This window comes from Citrus sinensis, chromosome 9 (assembly GCF_022201045.2).
Source record: "Citrus sinensis cultivar Valencia sweet orange chromosome 9, DVS_A1.0, whole genome shotgun sequence".
In the NCBI taxonomy this organism is placed as follows: Eukaryota; Viridiplantae; Streptophyta; class Magnoliopsida; order Sapindales; family Rutaceae; genus Citrus; species Citrus sinensis.
In genome coordinates this window covers 7,468,787-7,492,336 of record NC_068564.1, presented here as the reverse complement: position 1 = coordinate 7,492,336, position 23,550 = coordinate 7,468,787, and the positions used below count along the sequence as shown (strand labels likewise).

The 23,550-nt window shown below is 31.4% G+C and overlaps 1 protein-coding gene across 3 annotated transcripts; it reads right to left on the bottom strand.

The window, feature by feature from the left end:
• Positions 1-1,010: 1,010 nt before the first annotated feature.
• Positions 1,011-17,229, bottom strand: LOC102611628 (villin-3-like). 3 transcript variants are annotated; one of them, XM_006489909.4, is made up of 24 exons: positions 16,725-17,229; positions 14,343-14,485; positions 13,987-14,086; positions 11,791-11,859; positions 11,433-11,669; positions 11,149-11,326; positions 10,849-10,981; positions 8,903-9,062; positions 8,682-8,832; positions 8,497-8,597; positions 8,238-8,396; positions 7,035-7,103; positions 6,886-6,954; positions 6,618-6,755; positions 5,734-5,862; positions 4,992-5,139; positions 4,848-4,858; positions 4,625-4,765; positions 4,424-4,549; positions 3,583-3,645; positions 2,535-2,636; positions 2,107-2,365; positions 1,650-1,888; positions 1,011-1,566 (listed from the first exon to the last, which is right to left on the bottom strand). In XM_006489909.4, the coding sequence occupies exons 2-24, from the start codon at positions 14,396-14,398 to the stop codon at positions 1,453-1,455; spliced, it is 2,952 nt and encodes a 983-aa protein (XP_006489972.2). In that variant the 5' UTR covers positions 14,399-14,485; positions 16,725-17,229; the 3' UTR covers positions 1,011-1,452. The 3 variants fall into 3 exon arrangements, with proteins under 3 accessions (XP_006489972.2, XP_024958424.2, XP_006489971.2); XM_025102656.2 differs by having other exon boundaries at positions 14,343-14,499; positions 16,828-17,229; XM_006489908.4 differs by having other exon boundaries at positions 16,828-17,229.
• Positions 17,230-23,550: the final 6,321 nt, after the last annotated feature.

Genomic DNA, 23,550 nt, shown 5'->3' with positions numbered 1-23,550 from the left:
ACCTCCAAACCATTAAAGCCGGCCTTAGGCCATCAATCACATTGTGACATGACATAAAGTACTGCAATCCAAATCTTCGAACTTCTTTCTTTATTTCTTTTTGTCTTTTCAAGGAAAAGGAAGTTATGAAATATGAATCATCTATCTTTCATGCATGTAAGATACATTTCTCTCACGTGAATAGTGTGTGAACCCCACACATGCACTGTTCATGTGAGAATGATGTATCTTATATGCATATAAGATAGGGATTGCCATGAAATATTAGCAAACGTGAATCATAAAAGTTTCAATAATTCAAATATCAATGTTGATCGATATTTCAATAGTCTATACTTTTCTTAATTTGGTAAGTCTTCCTTTTCCCGTTCATTTAGTCAAAAGCACAAGGCTCATATTTTTAATTGTTACTCAAAAGTACAAAGCTCATATTTCAAAAAACATGTCGGCGTCCATTTCATTTCCCATCTTTAGTTATTTTTAATTTGTTAGAATATTGTTTAAAAAAAAATTGTTAGAATATGACCAACAACTTATCTGTAATCTCTTTTCTTTTATTTAAAGGTTAAAGGTTTTGTGTTGGCAATAAAAATAAAAATTCAAAAGAAATATTCACATATTAACTTTGCAAAAGTGAGATATAAACCTCGTCCTAAATTTTAATAAATTGAACCAACTAGCATCCTCAGTTTAATATTTTTAAAATGTACGTCCCAGAAGCAAAGACTCCATCGTCAGTTATTATAAGCTAATCCGCTCCATGTGGTTTTCTTCAACTTGTGCCCAGTCCTTAGTCCATTGAAGTCTTCATCGTATACTCGTACAAACTCATATAATATAATTGTATGAGTATAAACGGTGGTATACACAGTTCACATCTCGACTAATGTGACATACGCGTCATTCCCTAATAGGTGTCATAAATTAAGACAGTTTTAAAGAAAAATAAAATGTTCACAAAATACATCTGCCAGATCATTTTCCAGCAATCACATAATCTGGGAGCAGTATGATAATAGACAACAAATTTTCATTCCTTATAGTTTGGAGTACAAATGCATTACATATACACCACCCTCTTTTTTCTTTTTCCCAAGACAAATAAAATAGAAAATATATAAAAGGTCAAATAACCAGAAATAAGGTACATTACCAAGGAAATAAAAGAATTTGACCCCGCCAGCTGTCTTTAAAAACTACAAGGTGTGATGATAATACAAGAAGGCAGCAGCATTTGAAAAGGATAAAGAAAAAAAAATCACTCTTCAGGCGCCATCACAATTCACAATCAATAAAAGATACTACCCCACAACTACATTTTTCCAAAGGGCAAATAGACAAATGCTGGATGATAAAGCAACTTTGGACAGAGCCATTCGCAAAAGCAGAACAAGAAATTTATAGTTATGATGCAAGGAGGTAGATTAACACTCGCTTAAATAAGCTTGATCTTTAGAATAAATCAAACTTTTTCTTCTGCATGTCTTGCTTCCATTTCGGTAACTTATAAAATGCTTCTTTCATCATCCCAAATACAGTCTGGAACTCCTCATCTGACAGATAAGCCTGGGAAAACAAATGGAGATGTACATTGGATAACCATATAACCATTTTGAAATAGGAATGATAACATTCATGACAAGGCAAACCTCTCTTCGTTTAAAATCAATTCCAGTAACTGGGTTGTCAGATCTGGCCTTCAGTTGATCATAACTGAATGTGCTTCTACTAGTTTCGCTACCATTCTCATCTTGTTCTGTCACTTGCTTCGTTTCTGAATCATCTCCGTTGCTTTCTGATACAGGTACAACTTCTTCTGTCTCTTTGACATCACCAACTTGTTCAGAAGCCTCTGATTCAGAGCGGGCATATTCAGCTTTTGGTTCAGCTGCAATTACTAAAATGTGTCAGATATTCAACAGTTTTGAACTTACATATTTACATCAAGTCAAGCAACAACAATTAGCAACTTAAAGTGACAGTGGAATCAGAAATTACTGCAGACAAGTCAAAGCAGAAACAACAAAAAAGGGAGGGGGGGGGGAGGACTCTGTATGTTGCCTCAAATCCTGTAAACATAAATAGAATTTTAAATGACTTTCTTACAAGAAAGACTAGTTTCTGCTGTAGGACTGCCACTGGTACGGGTGGGGGAGGTATCAGGTGATCTCTTCTTTTCAGCACTAAGAACTTGTGAAAGAGCAGCTACTGCCGCAGCTCTTTGTGATCCTTGACCTGAGCCAGAGGTCTTTGGAGCGGAAGCTTTAGTTCCTGGCGATGATTTAAATGCAGAGGATAAGGCAGCCAAAGCCGAAGCTCTTTGAGTTGGCCCCCCTTGATTTGAACCATTTGACCTATCATGGGACTGCAATGACAAAGAATACAATCACCATGTCAATAATTGGAGAAGTTAATGAATGTTTTGCACATAGACACACAATCATCATGCCAGCAATTTTTGAATGCGAGTAGACAGTGAAACATAAAAATGAACAGGAATTTACAAGTATATTTCTCCAAGGCAAATTATTTACCGGACTGGTTGATCTCTCAGAAGATGGATTAAAAGCAGAGGATAAGGCAGCTAAAGCTGAAGCCCTTTGAGTTGGCCCTCCCTGATTTGCATGGGACTTATCCTGGAATAGCAATAGCAAGGAATGTCAGATAGCCACCGAAGTAGCCTAGGAATAACTCAGTCAAAGGAAAGCATTACAAACACTGATAATTACCATCAAATCGAAGACCTAATAAGATAATTATACACAGAATCAAATCGAAGACCTAATAAGATAATTATAAACAGAAGCAGATAGATGACCCCATACAACCACCATCACCTATATTCTAATATTACAAAAACAGCTTCGAAAAATCATTTGGAAAAAATCCTCAAGTGTCATACAAGACAAATCAGTAATGCAGCAAATTAGTAAACTCTGATTAACTCATATATGAAATATTCAAATTGCACAAGTCACTGTTCATGCATTATATCTCCAAAAAGTGCAGGTAACTGGCCTTAAGAGTACCATTACAAAAATAATGAAATACATTGTTACAGCTAACCAACACCCTTATATTAATATTAAAAATAAAACACCGGGGTCAAAACAAAATAAGGCCTGTCACTAAAAAAGGCCAAATATATGAATACTTATATGGTTTACACCATTGTAACAAAGAGCTTCAATAAAAGACACTACAAGAAACCTAAAAAGAACCTATATATTCCACAGCACACTTTCTGCCTATTATTTTTAAACTTTAAAACAGTTGTAATATACAAAATTTTATATATATATATATATATATATATATATATTTTTTTTTTTCCCCTCTGTCAGCTTAATCTTTTTTATTTTTAGCTACTTTATAGCCAGAGCTAACAAATTTCCGTAATTAGAAAAGCAGCCTTATTCAATTTTATAGAAATTAAATGTCATGCTTCTGTTTGCTTAACATTAGAAGATTTTAGGGGCAGGATATATACATACACAGATAAAATGATAAAGTATCACATGCATTTTGGAGCAGGTTATCATGCAGCATTTTGTCTCTGATTTAAATTGAAGCAGCAATTACCTCTGCAGCATGACTTGCCCCAAAGAGTAATGCCACCTTCTTTTGGAATGAGTTTCCCTGAACCTGCATTACATTGAGATATTTGCTAAGGACATGGAACAAAAGTTGAACATACAATAAAATAGAGCTACCACTAAAGCAGGAATTAAACTATGCTCACTTTTTTAACAAATACACTTGTCCTAAATATATGCAGCCACAATCACAGTTTCTTATGTGAATTTTTCAAATTACAAATCATCCTAGATTTTCTAGTTTCTACTTCCTAATTTTACGAAGAATATTTAAAATTTATTCAAAGCACACTACCTCCTTTGATTAATTATAATAATTAATCACATTATTTTTTACAGGAACCAACGGAGAAATCATTAGTGATCCGGGAAAAGGAAAAGCAATTATTTAAAATATTATTCACTGTCTCTAGCATGCATAATTTCCTTTGCCACACTGTTCTCAACTTAGAAGTTACTATTTTCTGCGTACGAAACTCGTTGCCTCTTTGTCCTTCACATAAATGCTTCCTAGTATCTACACGCCTCTCTATCCTATTCGTAGAGCATCTTTATGCTTCACATTTGTTCAGTAACTTTATCAAGGAGATATGAAGCTTGATTAGGTAGGCTAAAGGTGAGTGAAATGCTACACAACTTTCATTTTTATGTTTATTTGCAATTATTTCTTGTAATAAAAATTCCTTTGATACAATGTAAGCTGAGTTCTCAAATTTACAGAAATAAGCACAAGGCAAGCAATGATCAAACTGAAATCAATAAGGAAAACGAATAGAGAAACTTAAAGGACAATTAGAAAAAAGAAATCCTGACATCAATGCACATACTGTAGCTTTTGTTGGATCCCATGAAAAGAATGTTGTGCAGAAACATGGCTCATTTCCTTCGGTGACTTTGTATAGTGGAACTTTTGGAGATAAACCCTCCAGAGATGTGGCCATGTCTATGTAGTTCTGCAAGAACTTGTGTAATAAATGTATGGTACTAAAATTAGAATATGATAACACCATAATCTGTCAAACCAGTACCTGGCCAAATTCAAAAGCACTTTGCTTTTCTTTGGAGTCTACGGACTGACCAACCCAAACAAACACTTCTGCATGCGTGTCGAGTATCAATATATCCTCTGTCAATAGATCATCTTGAGAAAAGTTGTAAACTTCCTCAACCTGCCCAGCAGAATATAAATATGGATACACAAGCCACTGATACATCTGTAAAAGGTAGTTTCAGATATAAGTTATGACTCACCTCAAATTTTCCTGGGAGACCCAAACATGACCATCATGAAAATAAAAGTTAGAAAGGATATTTAGTTGTTCAATATAAAACCCAAATATCTATTTCCCAAGAAAATGTTTTAGCTAAGACTACATTAATCAACTTGAAATGCACCTTTATTAAATGAAAATGTGAACAAGTGAGGATCTCTGACAATCTCTGGAGAAACTTTTTTGCTGGTGTAACTTTGTTTTCCCCCAAGTGGAAACCAGAAGGCTGAGCTCTCAGTCCCTTCTTTAGCATGTTTTATTGCAACTCCAGGCTGAAATAAGAAAATAATATTTATATTATTTCGGGAATGTAAGACCATTTAATTATGAACTGCATATTTCCAGCTCAAGTTTACTAAGAAAACTACATTTAGCATAAGGCACTGTGCACGCTGAAATGAAAATATTATATATATTTTCAACTAAGTTTGTACACATTTTTCTTGGACCTCAGACCCTGTGAAGTTAATTAAGAAATTGCACATGCCTCAACAATTGTAGAACTGAGATAATTAAAAGACAAAAAGGCTAAAAAGATTGGGATTTGATAACATCACTAAACTCTTTGAGCATAGAATGAATATGAACATTTATAAAGAGCATTTATGCTTACTACAGAAATGTTGTATTTGACATCACATGCAATTTAGTCCGGAGAGAAAAAATAATAGCAAAAATATCTGTTGGTTCAACTTGTTAACTGGATTAGAGATCAACTGTAACCATGATCGTTATCAAAAGCGTGACCCAACTTGCTTGTGCATGAAGTTCTAGAACCATGCATCTAAATCTCTCTTAACTTTTATATGAATCAAGAGACCCAGTATGTGAAATCACCCAAATAATTCATCGGTCAAGGAGCTTACCTTCAAAAATTCGGCAACTTTTGCGGCTAATTGCTGCTGCTCAAAGGTACTTTGATTTCCATGCCATGTGAACATTGTTGAGCCAGATTGCAGAAGGAAACACTCAGAGGAGTTCAGTGATGTTGCCACCTAAACAAGAATCATGTGTGAATATATATAATGTTGCTAGATAAACGAAGTCAAAAGGGAATTCATTTAGCACCATAGAAATATCACACATATTTTAGGTTAATTCCGTCACTGTTTGTACAACTATTGCATGCAGGTGGAAACAAGTTTTGTGTCCTCCACCTCTCCATGCATGTACTAGACAATGACAAATTTTAAAATCAATCCAAGCTCTTCCTATACTCTAAAAGGTTATCTATTCTGTTTACCGGAATAATGCCTACAAGAATGATACATCTGGTTTGGCTCTCCATACCCCAGGATAAACCCAATAAAATTCTATGAAAAAGATAATGGCAGAACTAATTTCCATACTCAAAAAACACAGTAACATTCCACGGAACAGATACCCGTAGGACTAACCAATACGTTAAGGAAGCAAATGTTCGAAGGAAGCATGTCAAGTTAACTCACAACATGGGTAAAAGGCCCACAGTTGCACCATCCAATCTACAAAACTTGAAAAAGCCCGGACTCTAGATTGAGCCAATGGCCAACAGAAAATGTCCGAGAATTATAGGTCCAAAAATATTTCACCTAAATTCTCTAGTGCATATTATCATCTCCAATCTTCACAACTCTGCATATATTCTCATAATATTTGCATATGCCAAAACTATGTATTTGAAGAGAAAACTATTTACAGATAAAAGTTTTAACTTTTGACCAAACATACTTTAAAGCATAACAAAAGAAGAAACTCAACCACAACATACCGCATCAACTTGCTCCGTCTTATTGTTGTGAATGGAAGTTCCAGATATTCGAATCAGTGCAATAGAATCAGCTGTGTATGTCTCATCTGTCAAACCTTTGTCCGCTAGTGATTTTTTGTAACCAGAGCACAAACCGCCCTAAGAAGTTCAACCATTTTTAAAAAATTAAATTACAACCCCTAAATATAACCCAAGTATGGAATTGCAGTGACCACAACTGAATCATAAAGGAGATAGTGAAATGTAACACAAGCTTTAAACAAGATACCTTAACGACCACCATAGGCTGAAAAAGTGCAACGAATTGTGGTGGCTCTCTACCTTGAAATATACGGCCCTGCGAGAAGCACTCATCATATGCAGGTCTTAATTTTGAAATTATAAACTTAACTAGTGATACTAGTGATAACACAATACCTGAACTGGTCTTCCCTTCAGTGAGTTGCACATTGTATTAGCCAACCGAGTAGCCATCTTTTGGTCTTCCTGAAATGTATAATTATGAAATAATGAAGCATTACTCATAAAAGTCACATTTAAATAACACTAGCTATAATAGAGTGTATATTTACATTTTTTGCTTATTACCTTCTTTAAGTATACTGATTGCTAACTAATTTCAACTACAAGCAATTCTATCTTGATCAACAGGACAATGTTAGAGGTAGATAAAATGAAACAAGTAGTATGAGAATTCCCAAATGGAAAAAAAATTGTTTTTATGCAGGAAGACAAAAACAAAATATATGAAGTTTACAATTTAAGAAATGCATAAATAGTTTTAAGTTTAGCACAGAGAGCAAGCAAAATGGTGCATTCACAATTGCAGCATGAATCAGTATCTTCTTAATCCCTACAAGGTCAGAGTAAACACTATACAGTGATAATATTCTCAAAATGCGATGATGATGAATCAAATTTGAAGCATAGATATGGCACAACTCCTAGGACAAAGTAGACTAATAAGATCCAAGATGTACAATAAAATTTAAGAAACATATGGGAAGCAAAAGGAAAAAAAGGAAATTACTGAATTATAAGCTAAACAAAATAAGTGCATACTATAGATATGTTTAATAGAGCAAGCCATGCATGAAACTGGACAGCAGAGTTGAAGTTAAAGATCCTTTGGCAAAACAAAACAAAGATCATTCACGTATTCAGTGGTATCATGTTCAAAGTTAAAGGGATTTAAGATGACGAAGAGACCAAAGCAAATTGAATTAATCAACAGATGGACCAGAATTAAACAAAAAAGTGTGGCCAACAACAAAAATATTACATTGGTTTAATTGAGATTACAGAAGGATGCTTCCACGTTTCATTTCAGGCGCAATTATGAGGGCTAAAAACAACTAGAACGAAAAAACAAAAGTTTTTCTTGTTTGTGAGGGTAAAGCATACTTTTGATGTTATTCTAATTTAGATCATTTCACTTCCATTCAAACATACACCATTTGTCTCATAAATGATAAGAATAGCACTTGTTTTAGGGAATCAGAAAAGCGAAAATATAGTGGATAATTAAGAAAAGAAGTAAAGCCATGTCTGTGTTATGTAATTAAAAGGAAAGATAATAGTCAAATGGTTCAAACTCAATTGAGGAGACTCCTAAATTACCTCAATACTGTCCTTCCCAAACCAGCAGCACAAGAAGTAATCTTCTTTCCTATCACCTGAGTGGTAGGTATAAAGCACAATATAGCAGTCTCCACTATAAAATTTGCCAATGTCCTCTTTAGGTAAGGAAGTCTTGGCACTGCCGTTAATGCGCCATACCTGGAATTAAACAATAATAACATCCTAAATCATTCCAATCATACCAACCTTATAAATTAAATTATTAGAAGTAGCAACGGAAACAAATAATTGACTAAACCTCCATCTTTCCACCTCCTTCTAGCAGAGGTGGGACTTCCTCATTTGTAGGAGTGCTTTTCCCCATGCCCTTTATACCAACACCTTGCTGCTTCAACAAAGCTAGCAGTGCACAAAAATAATATTTTTAGTTACGCTAACAGTGAAATGCTCCAGTTTCACTCATAACTACAAAGCAAATCCTACCTGCTACTTTTCCTCTTCCCTCCTCGGCACCAGGAGCTGTTGACCCAGATGGCCAAGAATCAAAGTTGGACTTAAATGCATATGTCTCATAACCTTGGATGACCCTAGTTATCCTTATTGATTTTGGCCTATTTTGGCTAGAAATAAATTCCTGGAGATAAATTTTAGAATTAAAAACCATCTTTTTGTCAAGAGATGGTAAGGAAATGTTGTGTCTTTACCTCAGCAGCTTGACTAGCAGCTTTTCTCTCCTCCACCTGTGTTACTCGTCCAACCCAAACAAATACCTCAGACCCACGATCCAGTAAATAACATTTGTTGTTTTCCAACATGGATTTGGATAGTTCACCTTCTACAATCTTCACCTGACTGTCTTCAATGCTGTGGAAACCAAAAATTAAAATCAGCACCTTATGTTTACAGATGCATGCAGCATAAAACAATTAAATGTTGATAAATGTCTATATTATACAGTTTATAACCTACATGAAGAGAAACGAAATATCTACATATAAAAGCAATTGAAAATATATCCTGTAAAACAAGATACAAATTGAATCTACATTATATTTGCTGAATGAAAAATAAACATCATAAAATATCAAGGTAACTTGTTTTATTCATGTTTCTTCAAGTGTAATCATTCTCAAAGCTGCCAGCAGATTGATTTATAATCAATTAGAAGCCTTCTCTAAGGTCACTTGTAAGTGCAGTGGATTTGAAACCAGTACCGCCACTCAACCCTACAACTTTTAGCCATCCATAAGATGAATACTTGAACGTGTGACCCTTGATTTCCAATCAAGAGTCTTACAATCAACCTTGCCTCTTTAAGTTAATGTTGTTTGAATTTTTTTTTTCTTTAAAATATAAAACTAAGAGAATTGTCTTAATTAAGAAAAAGAGAGAGAAGATACCGCTGTGGAAAATATGTCCAAAAAGGAAAATAGTTGATAACATAACTAGATATGATGTAAACAATATGGTATAACAGTTTATCATAGATGAAGATAACAGGGACTGAAATTGATTCAAACACCAACAAGTGCATAAAAGTATGCATTTCAGTATCAAGCTGGATCTGGTAAAAGATTTGGAAGCAGTGTGAAGGACCATTATTAATCTGTCCGTGAATAAACAAGCAAGTCTCTGCAGAAAACACACCCAGAGGAGATACTTTCTTATTTATTATTTCGATTAGAGTAACAAAAGTAGGGAATAATATCAATAAAAATAAAAGAAAGCCACGAGCACAGATGGAAGACACCGTAAACTCCAAAGTGTCTAATTCCTGAACTATAGAGCATTTGCAGCATTTTAACAAAAAGATTATCATTTACTTCCTTCTTTGGTTTTATTAAACTCTTGTGTCCCCACATTTCAAATCAAACTTAATCAGTTGTCCCCTCTTTTTCATAATCATCTTGTGGTGTAACTAAGTTCAATTCGTTGCAATTTAATTGTAAAGAGTCCACTTCTCATGCCGCTTTCTCTAGAAGAATTTCCATCTTGGTTGGAAATAAAATAGAAACAAGGATATGAAGAAGGAGTTAAAAGTAATAAGATTTGATATGCTCAAATGGAAATTTTGACATGTCAATGCCTCTGTCTATCCCTGCTAAGTTGAAAATCCTAAACTTCCGCAATAATAACTGGAGCAGGAGATTCAATTTTCAGCTGAGCCCACTAGCTTGTGGAGTGGTCTGAGGCATGGCCTCCAACCTTCCCCTCTTCTCTATCTCCTCCAAGGGGTTGGGGAGACCAGCATTCCTATCTAAATCATTATTCAACCCCGGGTGGCTGATAAAAAGTAGGAAGCAGTCCTGGGGAGGTGGAAAAAGCTCAGCCACATAAAAGATTTTCTCCTTTCCCGTATCCCACGAGGGGCCAACATTCCTTTCCTATTCTTATCCAATAATCTAGATATAGTTATAACAGAAATATGATAAAATTTCAGTCAAATTAGTGTCTTTTTTTGCATATATGCATTACCACGGATGCAATTGCTCAGAAGAAGTACACCTCCAATTAAACCAGCAAAAAATCAATAAGAAAAAAGAAATGACTAATTTAAATTATTTGGCAATGGTTACTTTCAATAAAACAGACAATAGTACTAGTGCAACCCTCCAAACATCAAGTTCTGAATCTTCACAAAAGAAAGTACCTATAAAGTTTAGGAGGAGTGGTCTCCGCAATAACATCATCTTCAGTAGCAACCTTCTTGCCAATTGGAGCAAAACCACCAAAGAGGACCCAAAATTCACCTGAATCTGACTCTGTATCTAACTTCCCATCATCTGGCATGGTAAATATTCATTTACACCCAAATAAGTGACAGTTCAAGATTTATCAACCATAATGAAGCAAAGTATGAATGATGGAAGAATGATAATTAAGGCCCACTAAAACAAATAAAAGAGGAAAAAAAATAGCATTAAAAAATCATAGTGACATATTCCCATACCAACAATTGCAACATTACAATTCCCATCATGATACTTTTCCTTCAAAAACTGAATTACTTCTAAGGCCTTAGCCCTTTCCTGGATATTGGAATTTGCACCATTGAACTGATAAATCTTATCCTTAGTGTCCAGAATAAACACATCATCATGATTTAGTGAAGACCTAGCAAAAGGAACCTGCAAAAGAAAATGTGGAAAATGATCTCTTGACCTACAGAATATTAAAATCCAAAAAGGGAAATTTTTGCAAATTTATCAGATGCATTTCAGGAGCACGGAATACCTGCTTCATTCTGACAACTCGTTTTCCTTTGCATACATACAACCGTGTTTCAAATTCTTCTTCCTCAGTTTTTCTAAATCCAGATGCAACACCCCCCTCCAGTGGTATAATACAAGGCTTAAAATAGGACAAAAATTTGTCAGATTCATGGCCTTGAAGTTCCCGGTGCTGAACTGCACGCCCTCCAAGAACAGCATCAAGTTCAACAGTTTTAATAGCTGCTGTTCCAGCTTCATCCTGTATCAAGTAGTTACAGCAGTTTCATATCAAGTTTTTGTTCCAAAGAAGTGTAAATTTCAGGCATGTTCTGCATAGAAAGCAAAGACAAATGTATAGATAAAAGTCACAAAAAGCATACCTGACTTGTATCTTTTCCAATCCAGAAATGTATGTCATACAGATAAGCACCTCCCTTGCCAGGTGTTGTCTACAGACATTTGCATACACACAGATAAGTGAATGAAGAAATAAGAAAGAAAGTTCAAAGACACTTGCCCAATATTATGAACAGGTGACCATACTAACAGGAAGTTCTCAATAATGGCAGGACTTCACATGTTGGACCTCTTTTATTTAAGTTATAAAATTTACTTTTAGAACAATTAATAAAATATTAGATTGATAGCCAGGAAAAGCTAAGGAACCTATACCTTAAAAAAATTTCATGAGAAAGAAATAACAATAAGCACATTGGATAAAATATTAATTGATTAATATCACAATATATCCTCCATTTTTTCTAATATAAGTTTTACGGATAGTGCATGATCGTTAGAAGGTAATAAAATGGCATATATTTCTCAGTTTGAAAATTTTCAAAAATTGTGGTACATGCTTTAGGATAAGGTAAGGCATAATTCCCTGGAATCAAATTGAACTGCAATAGGAATGGCCAGTTCAATCTAGCCAGATTACTTTTTATTTTCTCAGAGTACCTTTCAATTCTTTCACATTTGGATGGACAGTTTCAATATGTTCTCCATTCTAGTGAATTTAATCCCGAAAACGTCAAAAAAACTGTTTTGAAAGAGTTTCTAGGAATGAATTCTTATAAAAGAAAATAGAAAAAATTATATTAGTTCAGTTTAGACAGCTGGTGTGCTTTTATTGTGCAGGATCTTTATTATCATAGGAATGGCACACTTGAACTGTGACAATAAAACATTACCATCACTGCCCTAACCCTATTTTCTTATCTCCTACTTCTCTCTCTCCTCGCATTCCTTTCTCTGTATGAACTCTCCTATCAACCCATTATGACATTCCTTGTCATTACCTATTGTCATTGATAAGTTAAGCCAATCACAAGATTTATTTTCTTATTGTGATTTTCATTTGATTTTATCATCCAAATCTCACTAAGACAATAAATCCATAACTGTCATAAGTTCTCACCTTCTTGTCTCCTCTTCTTCCTTTCATCGTCAATTGTCGCCTATCTCAACTTAATGAATTTTTCCTTGTCATTTTATTTTTATCATTCGGTATAATTTGATTTCTAAACAGAAACATTCTACTTTCAATCTAGTTGGTAATAACCACAATGGAACTGAGTTAGACCATGCGCACCCCTAAGTATGATATTTACCAGACCTTTAATGATAACAAAGACATTTTACCTATGTTTTCGAACATGTTTCACAATTTCAAGTAATTTAATAGAAAAATTATGAATAAACTTCAACTATAATTTATTTTTCTTAAGAATTATGTAAATCTTCCTTACAAAAAGTTTTGGTTCAATCAAGTCATCGTTAGCTAAATGATGAACTCAGCTCCAAGTGGGCTCCTCCACTTAGGTTCAATCACCCACAAGTGGAAAATGGGGGCAATTTACTCCACCAATAAATTGGGAATCAATCTTGCCTCTATTGCATAGATTAGCTACATTCAATAGACCCTATCTATTCTACCATTCTATGGATTTAGACCCCTGATAGACCATTGATTGTAATATCAATAGATTTTAAATCAATAATTAAAAAATAAAAATGTGATCTTACAAAAATAAAAATATCTAATGCATATATATTTTCATTTTGATGTATTCTTTATTCCTAGAAATATTTTACTTAGTTGATTGCAATAATTTTTTAAATCATAATATGGACTTAGAAAATTATATTTTATTTTCCCTAGATTAACATACAACTATCTAAAGCTTATTCAAAAGTTAAAACAAATAGTTTAGATTTTTTTCATAAAACTATTGGCTACCTACGTATCCTATATTGTTTTGAAGCATAAAAATATGTTGAGATAATTTATCTCTCACACAAATATCACATTTTAATATCAATAACACATATTATGCATGACAGAAAACAATAAGAACTGTTTTCTTAAACATTTGCATTCATATTATGCTTCCCACCAGTTATTCTCTAAAATTTATTTAATTTTCATAGAATTTAATGAGAAGTATATACAAAGTTGAAATGTTAGAAGAAACCAAAATGAAAATCTGGATTGGTTTTCAGCATTCAAACATAGGCACACACATAATATAAAGGAAAAGAAAAATGTAAGAGAGAGAAGTCGAGACTCATCTTACCTGCAAGACGATGTAGCAATCCCCCATATAGAATTTTCCATGTTCAGACTTAGGCAATGGAACCGGTTGAAAATTCTCAATTCGCCAAATTTCAGTACCACTATGTGTTGTTAAGTTTGACAACCTCAGAGTCGAAAGCAATATATGCCAACGTTCAACAAAATTAATAAGAAAATTCACATATGAGCACAACTCAAGTTAGTTTCATGCTGCATTACACTTCGTAGGCAAATAAGTATGGGAATACTAAGAAGATTTTACATCTCTAACTCATTCTCTCTCTTCCTTCCATTTGCATGGATGTGTCTACAAGTTCTTAATTTAAAAAAAAAAAAAGTTATTCATATTAAGGATACACTCTCTGACCCGCTCCTTGAAATGCAGGATCCAAAGATTTTGCAGAGGTAGACATCCTCAAAATCCTTCTTTATTACTGTTATTATAATCACAAACAGAATAAAGACTCGATGATTTTGCTACCTCGAAACTGTAATATTCACTGCAACAGATAAACTACAAAAGATTATAAGAGGATCAAGAATATGCAAATAACTAAATATCACAACATAGGTTCATCGTTTAATTGCAAGATGGAAAATGGCACAATCTGTAATGTTTTATGATTAAATGAACAACCTACCACATTAAAATAATCATACTCGTGGACCATATATGTTTCTTGCCTGTATAATAGATAAGCAAAAGCTACAAACAGAAAATACACAAAATGAACTTGCCTATTTTGCGGCAATCATCACTTAAAGACAAATACAGGAGTAATGGATTTACTGTAATTTCAGACTTAAGCTAATTTTTTTTTTCTTATTTCACTTTTGATAGGATCATAATTTATCTAATTTCAAGGCTAACTATCCAATCAAAAAACATTATTAAAGGCTCAGAATGATAAATGTAACAGAAAAGAAAAGCAAGGCACTTCACTTTGACACACCAGCTACAGTAATGTTTACTTAATTAACATTTAACACACTTCATTTTCTCAAAAAGATTGGGTCTCTTCCTTTTCATGGGGTCATTAGCTAAAGATCTGAGATTCAACCAAAACTCTTAGCATGCCACGCTTTTAATAGCGAGTCAAGCTGATTTTTGCAACATCCATCATCTCTTCATTTTATCTTATCTCATTTTTACATCAAACAGATAGCATTTGAACAGATGAACCAAGCTTCCATCCCATTATTTTTTGCAGGACTTTATAAAGTGTTATATACTCTTTCAATGTATTTTAAGGTCATCGTTGCTATCCTCCCTCCTAACCTACAGGACCCTCCCTTCAAGTTTAAGCCAACTGAATTCTAGTTTCTTACTCAATCCTTGAGATGATAAAATAATCAAATGTCATCATCAATTCATGTCAAGTTACAAGGACAATTTTGAAAAGCTAGGAAAATGCATCAAGTCTTTGATAACCATAAAAAGAAAACAAATAGGATGAACTTTCATCATGTGGACAAGAACCCTAAAGCACATAAGAACTTTGACGCCATAACAAAAACAATATTATTCATTCCCTTTTCTTTATTTCTTCCTTCATATATTCTGGTACATGAATGATTTCAGGGAAATCCCATAAAATCATCACAATATCACAATGTCCTAAGATGCTCTTAACTTCCATAGCCGTAGCTACATTACCAATCCTCCACCAAATAGAATCACTTGTTTGAGAAATCCTTAAAAAAAATTGAATTCCTCGTAGTATAGATGCAGAGATCATATAATCATTCCAGAAATTCATCACTTAACTAATCCAGGTTTAATCAAACAAATCACCTAGGTTAGAAGTTTCAGCGAGTTGACCTCCAAAGAAGTTTCATATTTCTGCAAAAATGTAGCCTGAAGCAGAAGGCTCTAATTAGTCATGCAAATACCAACTTTTCAGCCAGTACAACCTATCCCTTTCCACCAGAAATCTGGCATTTTATCCAAGCTTCAATTAAGTGAATAAAAATAACAAATAAATAAAGGATCATCAATTCTCATGCACAAAAAATGATCACCTTTTTGTTTATATACATGTACATTCCCAGACTTGTGAACTTTCCATGAATATACTATTCAAACAACTATACAGTTCATACTAGGAAGACCTATGCTACAAGTCCACAACCCCAAGACACCTAATTTCCCAAGTATAAACAGAATTTGGCATGCAGGATTCCCAAAGTTGCAAAGTCCCATGGCAATCAATGCAAATTCTTATGACAATCCGCAATCTATATTTCATTCATTCATGGGCATCCTCAAATCCAACTCTTCAAGAGCATTCAAAGCATTCTTCTTGTCCTAAAACTTTTCACAATTGAAAATAGCAATACATTTTGAAGCACTAGCCTCATCAATCAGCATTCATAGTTCTCCCTTCTGATACACTCAAAAAAAAAAAAAAATCAACTGATTTTCTTGCAAAACTCAACTCAAAGCTAAGATCCTTAAGCTCTCATTGAAGTAACAAATCACATCATTTCCACAGCTATTGCAGAATAGAATCATCCAAGTGGCAATGAAAATGAACACACATATAAAACAAAGATATAAAAAAGTTTTATTAATGAACAGCAGCAAACCAACAAAGAATGAAAATCACCGAGCAGCTAAAAGACAACAGACAAAAACAAACAAACAAACAAACAAATAAAACTTCAGATCAGCAGATCAAAACATCATAGAGCAAAAACAAAAACAACCCACTAAAAATAAGACAATATAAAAAATACCCAGATCAGCAAACAACAAAAGGGTGGTGGGAGATCCAATGAATCGTAACAAAAATTCGACCTGATCAGATGGAAATGATAATCAAAGAGATGAAGAGGGTACCTTAAAGACACAGAGAGAGGGATCTCAATGTGTGTGTGTGTGAAGAGTGATGATGGATTACGAAAAAAGGAAAAGCTGGCAAATAAAAGATACTGGGGAAAAGAGAAAGAAAAGTGAATAATTGAGGAGGTTGTGTTGTGTGTGTGCTGTGGGTTCTGGGCTCTCTCTCTAACTTTTTTTTTTTTTTAATTCGTTGGGGGTCTTTTCAGAAATTGTAATTCAGAAAGAGATAGAGAGAGAAAAATGAAATGAATTGTGATGACGATGAAGACGAAGAGAGGGTAAAAAAGAGATAAAAAATTGAGTGGAGTTATTTTCTTATCATCAGCAGAGCAGGTCGTTATTTAAGGAAAAGATCCGGGGACGATGGCACCGGCCATGTTGGCTTTCTCTTTTGCTTCGATGGATTATTGCTTTCTTTGCTTTCTTCAATTTTAGGTTAATAACAATGGGATACTTAACTTTTCAGTTTGTTTCAAGTAGGTCCCTATTTCTATTTAAAATTTTAAATGAGCACCCTATAAATGTTATTTTTATTTTTTGACCATCACAAATTTTCTTTTAGTATAATTGAGATAACTTTTATCTGAGACACATTTTTTAATGACATTGAGACTTTAGGTTTTTTATCTCTCCCATCTAATGTGGAGACAAGGCATGTTCATTATACTACAAGCAGAGATAAAGAGTTAAGGAAGGGAGAGTTCACTAAATCATAAAAAAATTAGAAAAAAAAATTTCCTATAGAATAAGAGAAATAAAAATGAATATTGCCAGTAATTTTTTATAATATAATCATATTCGAATGCCCAATAGAATATCAAAACAATAACTTATTAGAAAATAAATGGTAGTAAATAGCATTAGAATTTCTCTGAAGTCAAAAAAAAAAAAAGACAACCCTTTTGAGAGGCAATTTAAATAATTCTCATTGATCACAACTTTTAGTAAAAAAGAAAATGTTTGAAAAACATGCAGTATATAAAGTAACTCATAAAAATTACATACACCGACTCCATAAGGAGATGACTTATATTATCTATATTCCCCAATAAAACAATAAATATTATGTTCATCTTAACCCTTGGAGAGCAAGCAACATGCAAAAAGTGGTAAGAATTTTAGGAGACTCTATGCTAGTAGCTTAAAATTAGAAGGCATTTTAATTAATTTTAGAAAAGAAATCACTTAATGACCTAATTTTTTCACATGTTGTGTATATTCATAAAAATTTTAACTTTTTTTTATAAATAGTATAAATATTCAGATTGTGCTATCATATAGTTGATTTAAGATGTCTCAATTGACTTTTAGTTATAAATATCAATAGATTGTAGTATAATTTTAAAAAAAAAGTATTTCTCAAAGAACTTGGGACTCATTTCCCACTACAAATGTGGGAAATCATGCACTGATTAGGAAATTGTAAAAGTTTATGTGGTCTCCAAATGCTATTATCCCAATTTGAATATTTTTATGTTTTCTTTTTTTGGTTACCATAATTCTTTAATTCTTTTTCCATTTTTTTTCTTGAAAGCTTCTTAATTCGTTTGAAAAAAAAAATCTGAATTTCCTTCTTTTTTTTTAAATAAACTTATCTTAACTTTTATTAATTTTGAATAATATTCAAAATTTCTAAACAACTGAATTATATGATTTATCATGGTATTTTTGTTAATGATTCTCCACAACAAAAGTATTTTCTGGATATGCTTCTTGAATAAAAAGTCTAAGATAACTTCATAAAGCCGAAAAGATAAATTTTATATATTTTCTTTTGTTGGAATTTGTTAGAGAACCAAAATATCAAATGAAATTTTTAATTCGTGTTTCAAAAATGATATGCAAAATGTAAACAATATGTCCAAGGTTTTTCTTTTTGACAGCTTGGATAAAATCTTAAAGAAGGTAATAAAACAACCTTTTACTGTTTTTATGTGTTTAACCTAGCTTTTAGCATAGTTGTCAAAAAATCCTTTGCTAAAATTTCTCAAAGACATGTCTCACCCATTTGTTTAAAAATAAAAAATCTTATCTAAATTAAGAATAAAACATATCCTCAAAATTCTAATAATACTCTCAAACTGCATGCAACTAAAATTATATGGATTTTAAAGTAATGCATTATAATAGAAATTTATGTTCTATTATTTATATTCTTTATGTTATTTTTGTTTGTTCCAATGCTTTTTACACTAATTAAGGATTCATCTGAGATTACTTTTAGGAGGTTCAAAAATAATTATGAAAATATGCAAACTAAATTTAGGATTTTTTATTTTTTTAGAAATTACTTTTACCAAAATTATTTCATCCTACAGCAGATATTAAAAAGTAAGGGAGGAGAAGTTTTTCAAAATCTAATTTTAAAAATCATTTTTATGCTCAATACAATTTCATATATATCCTCATATATATTATAAAACTTCAGAATTATCTTTATTAATTAGGAAACAAAATCACTAACTTTAAAGAGATTATAAATATTACCAATTATATCAAGATAACAAAATATAAAATAAAGTTAATAATATAAAATATTAATTCTAGTAATCAATTATTATATGCACACGATAAAAATATTTTATATACATGTTTATAAATATGTAAATAAATTTTTTTAATATTATGTTCAATTCAATCATTTATATTCTTACAGTAATTTAACAACAAAATTTACCAAATTCATACAACTTTTTTTAAAAACTTATTACACTTTTAAAATTAAATTTTATTAAACATTTAACTTATTCTTATTTCAGCTGAATTATAGAATTACATTTGATTATTTTCACACTCAGCTAACAGCAATTATTTTTAAAAATTACAATATGACTTGCCCTACAGAGCAAGCAATTTATTTTGAAAAAGGTTTCCATTTGCCGAGCCGAATTCAATCTGTTTCCAGTTGTTGCTTGAAAATGACCAACCAATTCTCTCTTAATAGAAAAGAGAAGTGGGTCTATCGATTGACGTGCAAGAATTAAATGCCTATGGGCAAAGTATTTTTTTTAGAGATTATTTTTAGCAGTAAAATTTCATGAGAAATATTTTGGTGATCATGTAATTTTGGATCGATCTGAAAAGTTGTTAATAGCCAGCCACAACATTGAAATATTTGGAAAATTTTCCCAATTTTATACGTATAAAATATGGGAAAAGGTCCTTTCCACTCTTAGGATTTGATACTATAACCCATTTCATCCTTATTTTTTAAATAATAACACATTTTATCCCTACTTTTTAAATAATAATCTAAAATATATTTCCATTGATTTGCAGTTATTTTACTATATAATTTATTGAAAGTAAAATAGGATTTTCAATTAAATAAATGCAAACTATTTTAAAATAGAAATATTAAAAATAATTAAATAAAATCTAACTTTTTGCATAAATTTAAAATTTACGGATAACTTAATGAAATAAAAATAACAAATGAATGTATATGTGTATATGTTTATGTATAGAGTGCGTGTGTGTCTGTGTGCGCCTGCATTTGTTCATTAAATTTTTTTAATAAAATCACCTAAATTCTTTATTATTATTATTATTTTCAACCAGAGATCATTATCTATATTAAAGTTAGGAATAAATTAGGAGATAAGAAAACATATTATAATGCTTTGTATTTTATTATGTAGTATTTTAAATCTATGTTTTTATGTCTTTAGTGTGTGTTTTTTGTGTAAATGAAGAAGTCTGTGTGTACTTTTAGTAAAGTAATAGTACTATTTGACTATTTATTTATTTATTTTTACAATATTAAAATCAAGGATAAGTTAAAGGACAAAAAAAAACTCTAGTGTATGTGAAATCTATATTTTTTTTAATTTTTTGTTAAATATATAATTTGCATATTATTTACTGTAATTATTATCTATTCATTAAATTGTGCTTAAATTTTAAATTTATGTATAAAGTCCGATGTTATTTAATCTTGTTTGAGAGTTTTATTTTAAAAGAATTTGTATTTCCTCAATTAAAAATCATATTTTAACCTTAATGAATTAAATCGTAAATTAAGGTAAATTTATCGACAGGTGTTTTGAGCTATTGTTAAAAAAAAAAAGGGAATGAAATAAGTTATTATTTAAATAGAAGGATGAAATAGGTTATTATATCAAATCCTAACGGTGAAAAGGGCTTTTTTTTCTTAATACATTGATGTTGCTAATTTCAACCAGCTAAAACATTGAAATTTTTGTAAATTTTTCTTAATTGCATACACATATATTTAGTATATTGGTGTTGCTAATTTCTATTTTTCTTTTTTAAGAAAAAGAAATTGCATTACAAGTCCATTTAGCTGAAGCACAGTTTGAAAATAAACTTTAAAGAAAGAGAAGCATACTCTTCAAAGAAAAAATATATTATTCTTTGATTAAAAATTCCTTTTAATATGATTTAAAAAGTTCAGTTGTACGATTAAACAATAGATATTATAAAATTAATTTCTTTAGCATAATTATGAAGACCTAGGAACTTAAACTCAAATGAGAAATGACAAAGAATACATAATATATATATATATACAAGGTGTCGAAATCTTAGAAAAAGCAAATGATATATTTTTCTTATGCGAAACAATTTTAAATACTAATTAGTGAAATATGTTATACTGCACTTTTCAGTGAATAAAAGAAACTAAAGATGTTGAAGCAATTGAAATTGAAACTTTAGAGACCCCACAACCCATACCAAAGCTTAGGATCATTTGTCTATTAATAAAGCTGAAGAAAATTACACACGACTACTACTACTACTTTATAGATGATATTTTTGTATTTCCAAAATTTTGTATGAATAAAAAGATTTGAGTAGGTCCAGCCTACCTTACAATGTTATTGGCTGTGGACATGTATGGCACACATCATGGTCGAAGTCTCGAAGAGTCATGGTGGGGCACTAGCCTCTTCAAATAATGTGTCTTCTTTTCTTAAAACAAAAATTTATCCATACTATCTTATAATTTTTTTTTTACTTTAATTTGAAATGTCCTAAATAATAATATTGCACTTATAAATTATCTGAATTCTTGTATGCCAATTGTCAAAACACATCTATACATGATATCATCATATTATCTATTCTAAATATTGTGACTTTCAAATTAGAATTGTTTATATTTTAAAATAATGAAAAAGCAGATATAAAAATCCTATTGTTTCTGGAAAAAATTATCACATAAATTCTTTTTAGGAAACTGACATTCTTTAACTATAGTAATCTGTAATCCAATTGTATTTCATTTTAGTATGATTATCTAAAAAGATGTCTGCATGATCATCTTGGAAAATACAGATATCGTCACAACTATCTCGTCAAATTACAAGAATGTCACCGTCTTTTTCATTTAAAATAAGATTATTGAATATGATTTTCACCACTTTATACGCTTTTTTTCTCAAAAAAGAAATCTTTATTCAAATCATGACACTTTAGATACTTAATTAAGATTAATAAGAAATAATTAGTTCACCTTGACTAAGATAAGAAGCAAATCTAGTTTGTACTCATCAATCTTCAAATTAATACGACTATTTTTAAGAGTGACGTTAATTGGCATTAAAATATAACGTTAATATTAGCAATTAATATATCGGAACGGTTAATGATTTGTGCTCAAAAAGAACGGAATCATATGAAATGAAAGGGGGATGAAATTTCACACAAGGGTGTGAGCCAAGGACACCCAAGTGATATTGTGATAATAGAAACCTTTTGGTCGTTGTCACATGACGCAATTGATGTATAAGAATGCATCGTCTTGTACTGTGTCTGTGAGCAGCTACTTTACCTTCTTTATTTATTTTATTCATTTCATTTATGGACTGGCATTGACTCAATTGAGTCATTGACCAACTATTGATGTTAACAAAGTATTGCTCTTGGTAGTCTTGTTAGGTTAGATGTTAAATCTTATTTCTAAAGCACTATAACAAACTACATCAAGATTATGATTAAAGGCTACTCAAATTATTTGCTCTTTTTTCTTCATTATTCACAGAAAAATTTAACATGGTGTGATAAGCTAGAAACTTTTTTAAGTGCACAAAATTTTATCAATCAGTGTATTTAGGGGGAGATGGAGTGCTGTATAAAGCAATATGGTCTAGGATTTTAAATTGTTTGGGTAAGGCCCACATGGTTGATGTATTGTCGCCCAATACTATTTATGGGCTATAAAAAAGAAACCGAGCTTTCGTTATCAGCCCACCATCAAGTAGATGTGGACAGCAAGCATAGTAAATTTATGTGATTAGAGTTTCTTTGTTAAATATTTGTAAGTCTGAAATTTTATTAATTATATAATTTTTTAAAGATTTTTTTTTTTAACTTATGTATGGTTTTTAGTCATTTAGATTTGAGTTGAAAAAGTAAATTTTTGTAACTTTTCTCTGAAAAAAAAAATTTCTTAATGAAAAATAAATATTAATTTACAAAAATATCTCAATAAAATATGGTTTGTTCCCAAATTATAAAATGCAATTTTTTTTACAAGGATATAAATGTTAAATAATCATATTTAAGATTTTTTTAATTTATAAAAATAGACAAGCTACTACTCATATTCAGAGATTTAAAAAAAACAAATATGTCATTTAGATATTCATATTCAGATCTATTCAAATTTCATAAAAATTTAGAGCCAATTATGATTTTAGACAAAAAAATTAAATAAATAAACATTACCTTAATATATAATGAGTCATTGTTTAG

What these genes read in the sequence shown, in the direction of transcription:
- LOC102611628 (XM_006489909.4), bottom strand. Translation starts at nt 14,398, where the DNA reads ATGTCTACCTCTGCAAAATCTTTGGATCCTGCATTTCAAGGAGCGGGT. An exon ending in TTGTAATGTTGCAATTGTTG is followed by an intron (nt 10,982 to 11,148) that starts GTATGGGAATAT and finishes TTACCATGCCAG; the next exon opens with ATGATGGGAAGTTAGATACA. An exon ending in TTGATTTTAAACGAAGAGAG is followed by an intron (nt 1,567 to 1,649) that starts GTTTGCCTTGTC and finishes TTGTTTTCCCAG; the next exon opens with GCTTATCTGTCAGATGAGGA.